The sequence below is a fragment of the Furipterus horrens genome, unplaced genomic scaffold (assembly GCF_987537825.1).
Source record: "Furipterus horrens unplaced genomic scaffold, mFurHor1.1.pri manual_scaffold_1, whole genome shotgun sequence".
Taxonomy (NCBI): Eukaryota; Metazoa; Chordata; class Mammalia; order Chiroptera; family Furipteridae; genus Furipterus; species Furipterus horrens.
This window is the reverse complement of record NW_028327171.1, coordinates 26,066,959-26,081,046: the sequence shown is the minus strand read 5'-3', so window position 1 is coordinate 26,081,046 and position 14,088 is coordinate 26,066,959. Positions and strand designations below refer to the sequence as shown.

Genomic DNA, 14,088 nt, shown 5'->3' with positions numbered 1-14,088 from the left:
AGGACCTGGAGTTGAAAATGCAGGCAGAAGCAGAAGGTGAATATCAGTGGTGAGATGTTCAAAGGGCTCAACATATGTGTCATGAGAATATCTGCACCCATTTTTCAGATAGGCACCCTGAAAATGTTTCCTTAGGAGGCAAGGACCATTGTGTGCAAACCAATAGGTAGGCAAAGATTTCATGTACTCCAACTACAACATTTCCAAAGGCCGTTCCACAATAGGCTGAATCACCTGATGGTCGCTTAAATACACACACACACAAGAGCTCCAGAACTTGTGGTTTACCTGCAACCTATATATTTTTAAACCAAATCATATTTCTTTGAAGACTCAAGTACATGCAAATGGATAAAGTAGCCTTCAAAGCTCTTAAACAAAAATCAACATACATCAGAAAGGCAGGCAAAGTGGCACTAAACTTTTCAAGGAAAAAGGTCAAAGCACAGAATACATTTAGCCCTGGTAATTTCTGGCTATGGTAAACAAACAAAATGATCCTACCAGCATCACGTTGAGCTCTCTAACCAACAGGGCTAAGTGATAACTGCACACCACGCAGAATGTTTCCATTGCTGTGGCCCAGGCTGCCGAATCCCATCCCTTATTAAACTTATAAACTTTACTATATTTTGTAAGAGTAATAAAGGCCTCTTAACTGAGTCTATAAAAATGGGAATTCATATAACTTAAACGTAGTGGAAGTAACCAAGGAAACAAACTACTCAGCCATTCAAGCTTCTTTAGCAGTGCCACTGACGGAGAAAGAGGAACTGGGCTGTAATTTTTACAGAATAATACACTGAAAATAACGTGTGATTGGTACCATTCTAGGAAGAAATGTAGGTAATTTAACGTTTTCTACTAGTTAATAGTACAAACAAACAAACAAACAAAAAGGCAAATTATTTTCAAGTACCCGGAAATAACTTCAGGAGAATTTGCTTTCAATTAACATGTTAATTAAAATTTTTCTTATCTTCTCATTAAACAAGAGAAAATGCACCTGTCACAGGTACTAAAAAATAATGAAACTGGAATTAAAACATGTAGGGTCTACAATGAGGACGCTTCTCTAAATGAAAACCGCGTCTTTTCCTTTTGGAACAATGGGTGTTAGGACTCTGGTTGACTGTAAGAGGTGGTCCAAGTGCTTTCCCGTTGTTTTAAGAGAAGGGGCAGAGTCACCTGAAGACAGGTGTCCTGCAAGGGCCACAGACACAGATGGAATACAGCAACCAGTGGGAAAGAAAGCCAAGGTCATAGTGACTGCATTAAGAATCATGATGCTGACAATGTAAAATGGTGCAACTTCTCTGGAAAACAGGCAAATTCTTAAAGAGTTAAATGCACACCTACCATATGACCCAGTCACTCCATTCCCAGGTATTAGCCAAGAGAAACAAAAGAGTGTGTCTCTACAAAGACTTTTTTGTGAATGTTCATAGCACTTTTATTTGTAATAGAAAGAAGCTAGAAACAACCCAAATGTCCAACATGGGAATAGGGTTTATGCATAAAATGGGACACTACCTGTCTTTCAGTTGCTGTAACCTAGTGCCTGTGACAGGCAAGATTCCTACGCTCCAGTTAGATTCTAGAGAGACTAAAAATGAAAGATAACTAAACAAGGTAATGTCAGGTAGTGATAAGCACTTGGAAATGCACCCGGAGTGCATGGTAGGAGCTGGAGTGCCTTACTTTAGGGGGTGTGGTCAGGAATAGCGGCTCTAAGAAGGTGAGAACTGAATAGAGTCTGGAATGATGAAACGGAACCAGCCACTGGATTCCAAAAGAGAATGGGCGAGAGCCCTGAGGTGAGAACAAGCGCATGTGGCTCTCTTCGCAGGTGAAAGAAAAGCTTCCCCCTTTTTCTCATGTATACTCCTCCCTGTAGTATGTAGTAATTCCATTTATACACTTTTTAAATAGTAGCAAAAATATCATCTGATTTGAACAACCCCATTCAAGACAGGCTTTCTCTTCTACATAGCTCCTTTGTTGTTCCTAAGTTTCTGTCCTCATGGTTATAAACTCTCCCACTTATTCCAGACAGAAGTAAACAGGATTTAAATCTGGGTTTTCCGAACTGTTGATAGCGATCCATAGTGAGAAATAAAACTCACATTGTGACCCAATGTATACATAAAAATGAAACAGAAGTTTTAAAAAGCCAAGCTGATCATGACTGCCTGAAATGCTCTATGGTAGTTCCATTTTATTCCTTTTTTCTTAAACGCTAAGGTGATTTCAAAGGTAACTTATACTTTGAAAAGCACTATTCTGAATTAACATTGCTCAGTAATTTTGTTCAAAGACAAAACAAAACATGGAAAATTTCAATATTAAATAACCTCAAAGGCTACCTCCCTGCCCCCTTTTTCCTGTACGCAAACTTGCTTTAAAGCAATGTAACCCAAATTCCTCTGGGACCTGTGGTGTGGAGGAAATGCCCAGAAGGGACGTTTTCAGGAGGGCTGGGGGTTGGGTGCGGGAAAGAGAGGAACCCAAATATGCAAATTGTTCACTAGGTGAGAACATACATTTGGCTAAGATTGCCCAAGAAGGAAAGATTCATAAAGTCTTCACAAAAACAAGAGAAGTTGTATGTGTGTGTGTGTGTGTGTGTTGGCAGAGGGGAAGCTGTCAGAAAACCATTACGTTTTAAGAGCCCAAAGGGGTCTGTCTGTATTCCTGTTTCCCCTCACCCCAATTCTAGTGCCACGTGAACAGATGTGTAACTGCAGCACGGAGAACCATACCTCAAATTTAGCACACACACAATGGATGCTTAATAACATTTTGTTTAATAACTTTTGAATAACGGAGCTCATTGTCACCATCAAATCCTAACTTCGTGTGTATACCCAGTTATCACATTTCCCTGGAATATATAAATGTCACACAATAGTAAACAAAACTTACTTATCTTCAGGTCATTGTTTATGTCCAGGGAGCTTAATGAGGTATTTTTCTCCAACACTAAGCAGGAAAAGGATGTTTTCTATTGCAAGGTACAAGAGATATATTGGCTGTAATAGAAAGATTCCATGTCTGCTCGTGGCCATGGTAAAGCTGGGATTAAAACGAGTGTGTTAATTTAATAGGTAGCTTCTCGAGGGACACTCACCCTTGGGCTCTGTCAGCTAAGGGCTCTCTCTGATGGAAACCATGCCAATTTCTCTTTGAAACGCAGTTACCGTCCTCACCCTTGAAGTCAGAAGTGCACGCACCCAATTTGCAGTTGCCCCAGAGCCCTGGAGCCGAAAAATTACACCTGCAAGGAAGCATTTTCCCACACTGCCACACACAGAAAGCAGCTCATTTAAACTGTGCCCTTCGGCCCCATTTAGGGACATCATAAATGATTTCAAATTACAACTGTTGCTTTATCTCAAAACAGTGATACAGAGGGGAGCTACAGTCATGCTTTCTTTTAACTCATTTATCTGCTCTCCTCTAAGGAGCACAAAAGCTGTTGAGACAAGTCCGAACCTGTCAGAGCTTCTTATAGACGCAGCCCTCCTCCTCTCCCTCCCTCTTCCCCACTCCAGCACCCCTCCCAGTCTGGATTTCCTGCACGGATGGAGGCAGTGACCTCCGGTGAGGAAGTGTTAGAGCTCCTTAACAAAACAAGGAGGAATCATCGGGGAGGGAGTGAGTCTGGCGACGGAGGTTAGAACGCTCCCTTCATCCCAGCAAATCAATGCACCCCCTTCCCCCTTCCTCCAGGTCAACAATAGGCCGGGTTTCAGAATGGAAGCAAGTCTTAGAGGAGGGCGGCCACCCATTCAAACATAGGAGCATCCGCTTAAACGCGAAATGGCACAAACCCTGCTGCCAGACCAGAGGTGTGGGCAGGCGAGTGTGTGCGTGTGCTCATGGGCAGCTTGTATTCTGGGCGAGACATCAGTGGCAACGAGGAAGACCCACCACGGGTGACAAAGCCACAACTATTATGATCTGAAATACCCGCAGGCACTGGCTGCGGTGCCAAAATCTCCCCGGATTTATTTTCAGGCAAGTGACTCAGAGCCTCCTCTCCCTGAGTAATTCCATTAAAATGAGTCGCCGGTTCCACTAACCCGACTTTCCGCTGCTCTCCCGCGGCCCCTCCCTCCACCCCGCCCACCCAACAAATCCAGACAGCTCGCAGACGGAGCTACCGAACCCTAAGGGAGCAGAAGGCAGTCTCCCCGCACGGCCCCCGAGCCTCGGGGATGGATGAATGGGGCCGTAGGCGGGCTGGAGCGCCAGGAGGGCGCTTGCGGTCTGTGCGCGCGTGTGTGCGTGTGGGCACGCGCCCCGGCCAACTTACAGAGGTGGAGTTGGTCCTCCCATGGCCTTGGTTCCGCACCTCCTGCTCCCGGAACTGCAGTCCAGCCAGATGCTTCTCCAGCGCCTCCCAGTCCATTGGGGGCATCGGGGGCTCCGCTGGCACGCACGTCCCGGGGTCCGTGGGCTGCAGGCAGAGGCCCCCCGCCGCCGGGCCCCTGCCGCTGCGCCGGCCCCCCGCTGGCTGGGGCTTCTGGACCGCCCGGCGGGGGCCCCGAGAACCGCTCGGCCAGCCGGCCACCACCACGTTGCCATTGTGCCTGAGGTCCTGGGGGTCGTGCGGGTGGAGGTTGCCGTTGGGCACCGGGGGCGGCATGGCGGTGCTGGCCCCCCTACTGCCGCCGCCGCCGCCGCCGCGGGTCCTGGCGCTCACGTCCCCCGGCTCCTGTGTGGGACAGCGGTCATCCCGGTACCCTGACTCGTCGCGCTCGTCCTCCTCTTCCTCCTCCTCCCCGTCCTCCTCCGGTGCCCACTCATCAATCACCTTCTTCTGGTAAACCGGGAAGGGCTCCTCATAGTCCTCCAGGGCAGACACCAAGTCCAGGCTGCCCCCCGGCGATGACGAAGATTTGTACTCGGAGCAAGGGGTCACTTTGGTGGAGTTGGACTGCGAACTGGCGCGGCTGCTGCTGCTGCTGCTGCTGCCGGCGTCACTGCCTAGATCCATCCCATCCTCTCGGTAATCCTGGGGGGAGGAGGCAGAGAGAGTGAGCCGCCGGGCCGAGCTTGCTCCGGCTGCCCGCCGCCCGCCGCTGAGGCCACGGCCCAGCGCCCTGCGCCCGTCTGGCCGGAGGTGCGCCCCACCGGAGGCCTGGGGGCGGGAGCCGGCTCCAGCCTGAGGCATCCCTGTCCCACCCCGCCTCCTGCCACAACCAGACTTCCTCCGGGGAACTAACTCAAATCAGCAAAGGGGGTGACCAGCCACCAGCGCGCACGCTTTCCTTAAGAGGGGCCGCGGGGCGCGCGTGGACTTTGTTTTAACCATTTTGCACCAGGCGCGCCCCTGCACCCGCCCCAAGGGTTCTCCGAGAACCCGACACTTTCCCAGAGAATTGTAATTCCCTGGGGGCGGGGACTGAGAAGAGGGTGGGCGGGTACTAAACTCACACTTAGGTCAAAGCTCTGAGACCACCACCCACCCGGCCCGCCCCACCCTTGCGTGCGGTGGGGAGCCCGGCTCCACTCGCCAGCTGAGCTTTACTTTCTAAGGAGCCGCCAGCAGCGTGGAGGTCTGATTCCCGCCTCCGCGCCTCCCCGGCTGGCCCTTCCTCCACTCGCCGGAAGGCTCGGGGTAGGTGGGCGCTCTGGGCTCCCGCCGAACACGGCGGCCCCCACCGCCCCCAAAGGTGTGCCCCGCCGGGGCGCGGCAGCAGTTGCTGCAGGCGCCGCCGCTGCCCTGGGGGAGGAAGGACGCGCCCTCCCAGCGCCAAGCCGGTCCCGCCTCGGAGCATGCCCAGAGGATGCCGGGCGCAGTCCGCTCTCCCGGTTTTCACAGCAGCAGCCTGGGGCGGGAGGTCAGACGGGGATGGGGTTGGAGAGGCCGGGAAAAGGCCCGAAGGAAAGGGGAATGGGGTTTAGGGGAGCAGACCGGGTCAATTAACAGGGGCGGCGCCCTGGAGAGGGGGGTGAATTTCATCCCCCAGGCACGCTCGTATTTCCTGGGCGCGCCCAAGCCCTCTCTGCGGGGCTGGTTACCACGCCTAAGCCTCCCGACACCCCAAAGGGCGGGCTGGACGCCTCCTAACCCACGCGAAAGTCCCCGAGTGACCTCGTGAAGGACCTCCCTCCCCCACACGCGAACATACACAAGCCCATGTGGGAGCCTGAGTGACGTGTGCGCGGTTGTCATGCACCATCCTTTCCCTTCCACCTTCCTCCTCGCCGCTTCCTCTCCTCCACCACTCAGCTCCAGTTGCCTAGCGGCCTTGCCTTTCAAGTTCTGACTGCGGGTGGAACCTGTTGCTTTAGTTCGGTTCCTTTCCTCAGGGCTGCACTGGGAGGGTGACAACCTCAAGAGAGGTGTGTGTATGGGGAATGGAGGAGTAAGTTGCGATGGGACTGATGCCTGGCATGGTGGTGGAGAATCTGGGCGAGCCTCCAAAGCCCCCCTTGGCCACCTCTAATCAAGAAGACATAAAGGAGGGGAAGAAGAACATATCAAGTGACAAGCTCTGGCGCCTAAGCGGCTTTGCTTCTTTCAAGTGTTTAGGAAACTGAGTCAAAGAACCGTATGCAGGAGTTTTCGATTGGATTGAGGGATGGGGGATCCTTGTACCATGTATACATATATCAAGTCACTATGGCATACTTTAAATATTTATAATTTTATGGGCAGGGAGAGAGAGAGAAAAGAGAAACAGCATTTAATTTTACAATAGACTGAGGAAAACCAGATTCCTTGAACTTCCAGATTTGGACCTGTTACTAATTATTCCCAGTGAATTCTAGCCCGGACCAGGCGACTGCCCTGGCTTGGCACAGTCCAGATGCCAGATGGAGGCCCAGGGGAATGCTTAGGATTCTTCAATTGGGAGTGGCTGCCACCCTGACATTCCTTCTAGGTCCTAATAGTGACTTAGTCAGAGACCCTTTGTTTAAGTGATTTCAGTGAAGTGAGACTCTTTCCTCTCTGAGGTAAGCCTGAGCCGGGAAGATAAACTAATCTGACTTTTCTGGAAACAGCAATCTTATGAATAACAGGAAAAGGGGCCTTCTGTTCTGGAGCTCTTTACAGGACTGATGATAACTTAGAATGTCCTTTACGGTAAGATCTATAAAGAGCCTGTCTTGTGCTCCAAATATGGTTTGGTTTTGAGGTTGCTGCAGAGTCCTGGGTCAGCTGGCTGCCCCCTTGTGGGATGGAGGTGGCCCTATGAGAGTACAGAGATAGGGGTAGTGTGCTGGGAACCGGAGAGCTGCTTTTCAAGTCACTATATGACTTGGCATGGCTTAGGACAGAAAAAGTTCCCTGCTTTGTGGCAGGGCACAGGTAGACAGTTAAGTATTGATCAGCTGGAGTGGTAAGAGGGACTTGTGGTCTCAGTGCAATTTTCAAACCTTGGAACCCCCTCAACCATCCACCAAAACTCCCTCCTGGGCTTCAGCTCATTTTCCTGCTGCTCAGATGGTGTGTGTTCAGGGAATGCAAAATGAGGCCTTAGAAAAACATTTGGCAAGGTAAATGCACTGCCAAAAATGCATGGCATTTCAAAGCCAAATAGAAACATCTTTGAATTATCTGTCCTTCCAAATTATTTTTTGACCAGATATTCTGGATCAGATGGGAAACTACAAGGTTTCCTTTTTTCTTCTCTCTTTATGCAAGATGCCTGACTAGCCCAGTGTCCATTCTGTTTCCATCACCTGCCAAGAACCGTCCCACTTTGGAACAGGAAGCCCTGCCAACTCCTAGGCCGGCAACTGTCTACAGAGATGTCCAGCAGGATGAAGAGATGATCTGCAAAATGATTGAAAGTTCTTTTCTTCCTGTTTCATAAAGTCTCCTCAAGTTAGAGGCTCAGAGCTTACAGACTTAGATTTGTTCCTTGCAACCTTTGCAAATTAAACGTCAGAGATGGGAGTAAAGTAGAAGTCATCCCAGACCAGCACCTTCCTCCATCAATCACCAAGCCCTGTCCATCTGTGTCCTGAAATGACTGAACAGTCTCCAAACTATCTCTGAGCATTCTCCTCAAGCAGTCAGAGTGGACTTTCTCAAATGCAAATCTGAGCAAGTCTCTCCCAGGCTTCATTAAAGCCCTCCAGGACTCCTCATTGCCCTTAAAAGAACTGCTTCCTGCCCAACCTCTCCCAACTTCTTTTGGCAAATTTTTACTTGTCCTTTTAAGTCTCAGGTTAAATGTCACCACCTCTTGAAAGACTTCCCTGATTCTCTACCCTTGCTCAGTGCAGTCAGGTGACCTTCCCAAGTTTCCATGACATTCACTGCACCTATCACACTTGCTGCATGGAAGTTGCTGTTTAGTTGCTTATCTTTTCTACTACTCAAGAAATCCACTTTATATGAAGACCCAGGCCACACATACCTATAAAACCATATGTAACTGAAAAAAAGTTTTATAAAACTTTTGTTTTGTACAGTCCTATCCTACTTCATTTAAAACAAAATCTAGTCACACCTTATTACACTGACTTCATAACCCTTAAGTGGGTTAGGGCTCCTAGTATGAGAAAGTACAATAAATTCCATGAAGGGCGGGGCCATGTCTGCCTTGTTCATGGTGACTGGAATGGAATAGGAGCTTCATCAATATCTGTTGCTAAAATTGGTAATTATAATCACATTCAATTCATTTAACCCTCAAAAACTCTATGAAGAAACTCTCATCCCAATTTATAGTGTAGATGCAGAAGACAGTGAGGTTAAGCAACTCGCCGAATGTCAACAAGCTGAAAAGCTAGGTGGCAGAGCCAGGATTTGAACCTGGGTAGTTTGGCTTCATTATCTTTGCTCTTAGTCACTCAGCTAAAATTCAATATCCCTTGGTCCAGATGCATATGGATGAATTTACCAGGAAAAAATGTCAGACGGGTCTCCTTGCAGCAACTGCTAGCTCCTTCCCAGTCTCCTGCCCTGCAGAGGCTCCTTGGGCCGCAGTTAACACTCTGCAGAGAAGAAGGCAGCTGGCAAGAGCAGCTGTTCCCTTCTGCTCACATGTGCTCGACCTCCTCAACTGTCGACAAGTTCAGCAATATTCAGCAAGTTGAGAGATTTTGTTGTGTAAAGGCAGAGTACAGACACTTCAGAAAATGAAATTTCACATTGTTATGAACTACGTGCCTTATGTTTCTCCCCAGACAAATCCTTTAAGAAGATACCCACCATGAGATTGGGTTCTTAATGTTTGTCATGGATAGGAAACGGCAGTAATATACAAAAGGTAGGTAGGAATGAGAGCGTGTTCCTCAGAGGTCAGTGCTATTTATAGGATTTTAATCTGTAAAGACAATACTTGAGAAAAGATATGATTGAAATAGTTAAATCATAAGGAGTGTAGATAGGTTGGCAATGGATTTATCTGCAAAATTCCCACACAAATGCTGAACTTATGAGCCCTAATGCTGAACCTTCTCTAAGTTGTGGCATTTGAGTAATAAGGAAATGGCTGGCAATGGGGTTTGTATTCCACCTTTATTACACGAATTACATGCAAGTCACCTGAAAGTAACTATGTGGGACTGTTTAACAGCACAGTGGGCAAAGTGTCCTGGGTGTAGAACATCAGGGCTTAGTTTCTAGCCCTGTCTCTAACCAGCTTTGGGACCTCAGTTTCCTCCTGAAGGAGGCTGGACTGCATGATCATGGTGTTAAGCAAATAGTGAGAATGAATTGAATGAGTGAATAAGTGAAGGAACTAAAGGCTTCTTCCAGTTTAAAGACCCCTGGGATTTCACCTCTGAATTGTTTCATCGCCTTCCTTATTAAGAGATACCAAGTTGATTCCTCTGCTAATTCAAAACCAAGGTTTCTCTCCACTAGTCAGGTTGAATGCACAGTATTTCTCCTTTATTAATGTAGAGCCAATGAGTTAATCTTAACTTAGTCTGTATGTGTAAATGCTTTGTAAATGAAATAAAGGAAAAAATTATTTTAGGTGTATATAGGATCCGTCTCTAGAACTATAATGGAAAAAAAATAAAACTTTAAAAAACATTAACATCTTAAATCTTTTGATTCTCTAGCAAACCATGATATTGCATTTATTTCCTCTGTTTTCCTCAATAAAAATGAAGTGGCAAAATCTAGGTAACCTCAGCCCATAATAAATAGCTCTGATGGCCTATTTTTTAAACCTGAAACCAGGACACTTGTCAAGACAAATATTACGGTACTTACAGAAACCAGGTGAATGTATGTTTGAAATGAAGTTTATCTTGAACATTCTGTAGGCACTGGGCAGGCAACATGAGCTGCAGCCAAGGGTCAGTGTCTTTATCAGAGAAAAGTCACCGAGAGGGTGTCAGTAAGGACCTCAGCATATGGCCACACAGAATGTGCCATGCCCAGTGCCAGGAGGATGCGAACTGCACCACAGGTCCCTGCCAGGAGGGCCCACCTGGCACCGTTCTCAGAGACGTAACTGAAGGAAGAGGACGTCCCCTGGAGATGTGCAGGGCACAGTCTGTGTAACAGTCCACAGAGACTCTAGTGGTAATTCCACTGGTGGGAAATGTGCTCCTGTTGACAAAACTGGAAGAGGAAGGCTGCTGTTCTTTTCTAATAAAGCTACACCTCAGACTGGATGGTGTGACAGAAATTGAGCATATCTAGACTCTCCCAGTCTTTCTTTTCCCAGAAGTTTCCCGTCATCATATTCCACTTTCCTTAAGTTCCTAGTAATTCTTGAAAATGCAAGTCTGTAAGCAACTCTAAATGTATTCTTCTTGCTTCATTGAAGGATATAAATTACATAAAAGGACATTAAAGAGAAGCTGGGCCAGTTGGTAGACACAGGGCATGAGTTCCAGGAGGCATGACAAGTGACGAGTCCATGTGCACATAGCCCCAATAAAAGATGGGCTGCCTCAGAAACTGTGTGCCTTGTACTTGGATGTATTAGGCTTGGGAAAGAGGACCATCTCACAAGACACTCTAGGAAGTGAAAACGCTCTTCTGGTCACTTGTTGACATAACTTTGGAAGCACTATAATGTCAGAAAATAGCTCTGGCATTGTTGGTGCGATGCAAGAAGAAGGAATACATCTGGCAGTGATGAAGGAGGCAGCATGGGGGAATAGGAGTGAGCTTGCAAGGCTTTACCTCTGCCCAGTCCTCTGTTTATGGGCAAGACAGTCCCTGCAGCAAGTTGGGCCGGCCACTGGCCTCATCCTGAAAGGAGAGTTGTCTGAAATAGTCAGATGCCTCTCAGGGTCAATTAGGCGAGGTAAATGAGTGAAGCAGGCAGCATCAGAGATAGGGAGTTCCAGGGAGAGTCACTGAGTCACTGACCAGCAGAGCGCAAAGGCATCCATATTAAAATTCAGAACAGAAAGCAGATTTATCCTTGATGTATCCATGGATCACCATTGGGACCCCTGCTCTCAGCTCTAGATCCCTAGAATTCTAAGTGTGCATGAAAATGAGTTTGAGAGACCACACATCTTGGCTTACACAGGAGGGTCCTGATTTACACCCATTGTCCTGACATAATTTTTCATGGCACCCTCCTTCACTCTCCAAAGTGTCCCAGTTTACATGATGAATTATATTACCACCCAAAGTAAGGGGCAATTATCAATGACTAAACATAAATTTTGGGGAGCAGTATTTTCCAAATCTGTCCACAGCTTCAGATGAAGTTAAGTAGGTTTGGTCTTGTTGTTTTATAGGTAGACAGATAATTAATCTAAATAAACTTCCAAAAGTTCCTGACAAAAATGGTTCAATAGAAGTCATGTGTCATGAATTTAAAAACCACAGAAACTATATGAGAGCCTATCAATTTGTGAACAATGTTCATCTTCACTAGTAATAAAAAAAATGCAATATCAATAATAATGAGGTTACATTTTGCCTGTAAAAATGCTTAAAAGTTATTTAAAACTATAACACTCAGGGTCAGGATGGGTATGATCAAAGGAACACTTATATGCTGTTGGTGGGTATAAATTGGTTGATACAAACTTTATGGAATACTATGTGAGAACATGTTTTAAATGTCTTTACAACTTTTATACCCCATGACCTGTTACTAATTCAACACATTTATTGAGCCCCTATGACATGTCAGGCACTGGGAAATATTGTGGCTAAAAAAACAAATACTATTTGCCCCAAATGAAACTTATTCTAAGGAAGAAGCAGACACTTCAGGATGGGGCAGAAGTAAGTTTACAGTTGTTCATACGGAAAATAATACAATAATTAATAAATAATACTAGCATGAACTCTGTTTCATGTACTCATAATGGTAAATCTACTTTTGTTCCACCCTGCATATAACAATTTAGCTGACAATTTATAGTGAGTACCCAACAGTGGGCTCATAGGACGATGAAAGCATGTGGGTAGTGTGTGCTGGGGGAGGGGTAGGGAAAAGGGTTGATCAGCTGAAGCGAGAGGGATGGGTGTAACAGGCAGAGGGAACATCTTGAAGAAAGGTTTTGAGGCTGAGTAGCTGAAAGGGAACCATGATGGTGGAGCCAAGAGAGTAAGGGCAAAAGTGGCAAGAAGAGGGGTTGCCAGTAAGATGTTTCTCTTAACAGCCACTTACGAATTGTAAAAGCAGATGGACATTTTTAGCAACCTTCTCCATGGTGGAGACTCACAAAGGGAACAGAAAAAGCAGGACAGGAATGGAAACAGACCAATTAGGAAGCAAATATAGCAAGTGGTCCAGGAAAGCGATGAATGTGGCTTAGGAGGGGTTGGGGAGACGGAGAGAAATAGATACATTCAAGATATAGTTAAGTGGTAGAGTCAACAGGCCCTGGTGACTGAATAGATGGGGTGATGAGGGAGAGAGGGACATCACTGATGGTTTCCTGGTGTGGATCATAAGTGGAAAGGTGATGCCTCTTTTCTGAAATGGGCAATAAGGAGGAGCAGGATTTGGGAGGGGAGCAGAAGGAGGGAAGATATAGAATCCTTTTTGGACATTTTCTGCTTGAGATGGTATAAGACATACAAGTGGAGATGACAAGGAAGTACCTGGAGGTGTAGGTCTGGAGCTTAGAAGAGAGAGATGGGGCTGGAAATGTAAATATGGTCATCAGAGCATATAGATGGCATTTGAAATCTTGGGAATAACAGACTCATTTGGAGACAAATAGAGTAAGAAGAACAGGCCGAGTTTCTAGCCCTGAGGAATTTCATTATTTACAGGTCTTGGAGAAGAAGAATGAGTTTGTAAAAAAGACAAGGAACAGACAATATTTAAGTCTTTTTAAAAAGTCTAGCCTAAGGACACAGAAATTAAGATCTAGATTTATGCATAAAGATGCTCACTGTGGCATTTACAATAGTGAAAAATTAGTTTCAACCTAAACATCAAAAAATAGAAAGATGTTTAAATAAATTGTGACATATTCATTCTGTGAAATAAGTGCAGTCAAATGAGATGTTTTTGAAAATTATAACATTACATGAATAAAAGAGCGTATACTATTATACATACAACGTGATCCACATCTTAAAAATCAAATGGATATGCATAGAAAAAGATGTAGCCAAATGTTAACAGTGCTTAATTATAAATGGTAAGATTGCAGGTGATTTTTTTACCTTTGTATCTCCTTGTGTTTTTCAATTTCTTTACAATAATCACAAAACAGGTGATAATATTTTTATGAAATAGGGAATAAATTATGCATATTTATTTTACTTAAAATGAATGATTCTTAATATGCTGAAGAATTCTATCAAAAATAATTTTTCAGATGAATTAAAATTTATTCATATAAATTCTGTGATGTAGCTTTTCATAAAACAAATAATTTTATGGTTCCATAAATCACTTACTAATTTTAACTTTTTGAATATCAGATTTTCTTTCAAAATATAGATTGAGCCAGCACATTTAAAAAATATTTTGGGGTTATAATGGACTGAAGCAGAGATTGGCAAGCTTTTTTGGTAAAGGGCCAAATCATAAATATTTTTCAACTTTGTGGGTCATATAGTCTATTACACATTCTTTTTTTTTTAAAAATTTTTAAGCCACTGTTTAAAAATGGAAAAACTCAACTCTCAAGCCATCCAAAAGCAGGTTGCCTTTTGGAGTTGGCCCACAG

At 45.6% G+C, this 14,088-nt stretch overlaps 1 protein-coding gene across 2 annotated transcripts in view; it reads right to left on the bottom strand.

The window, feature by feature from the left end:
* SCHIP1 (schwannomin interacting protein 1) overlaps nucleotides 1–14,088 on the bottom strand; it is a 670,407-nt gene that overhangs the window by 111,564 nt on the left and 544,755 nt on the right. Inside the window, exon 5 of one of the 2 annotated variants that reach the window (XM_090273287.1) lies at nucleotides 4,319–5,020. In XM_090273287.1, the coding sequence (XP_090129413.1) occupies nucleotides 4,319–5,020 (702 nt within the window). Of the gene's footprint in view, nucleotides 1–4,318; nucleotides 5,021–14,088 lie in introns of those variants that run through there. The other variant, XM_090273312.1, reaches the window with a different exon arrangement.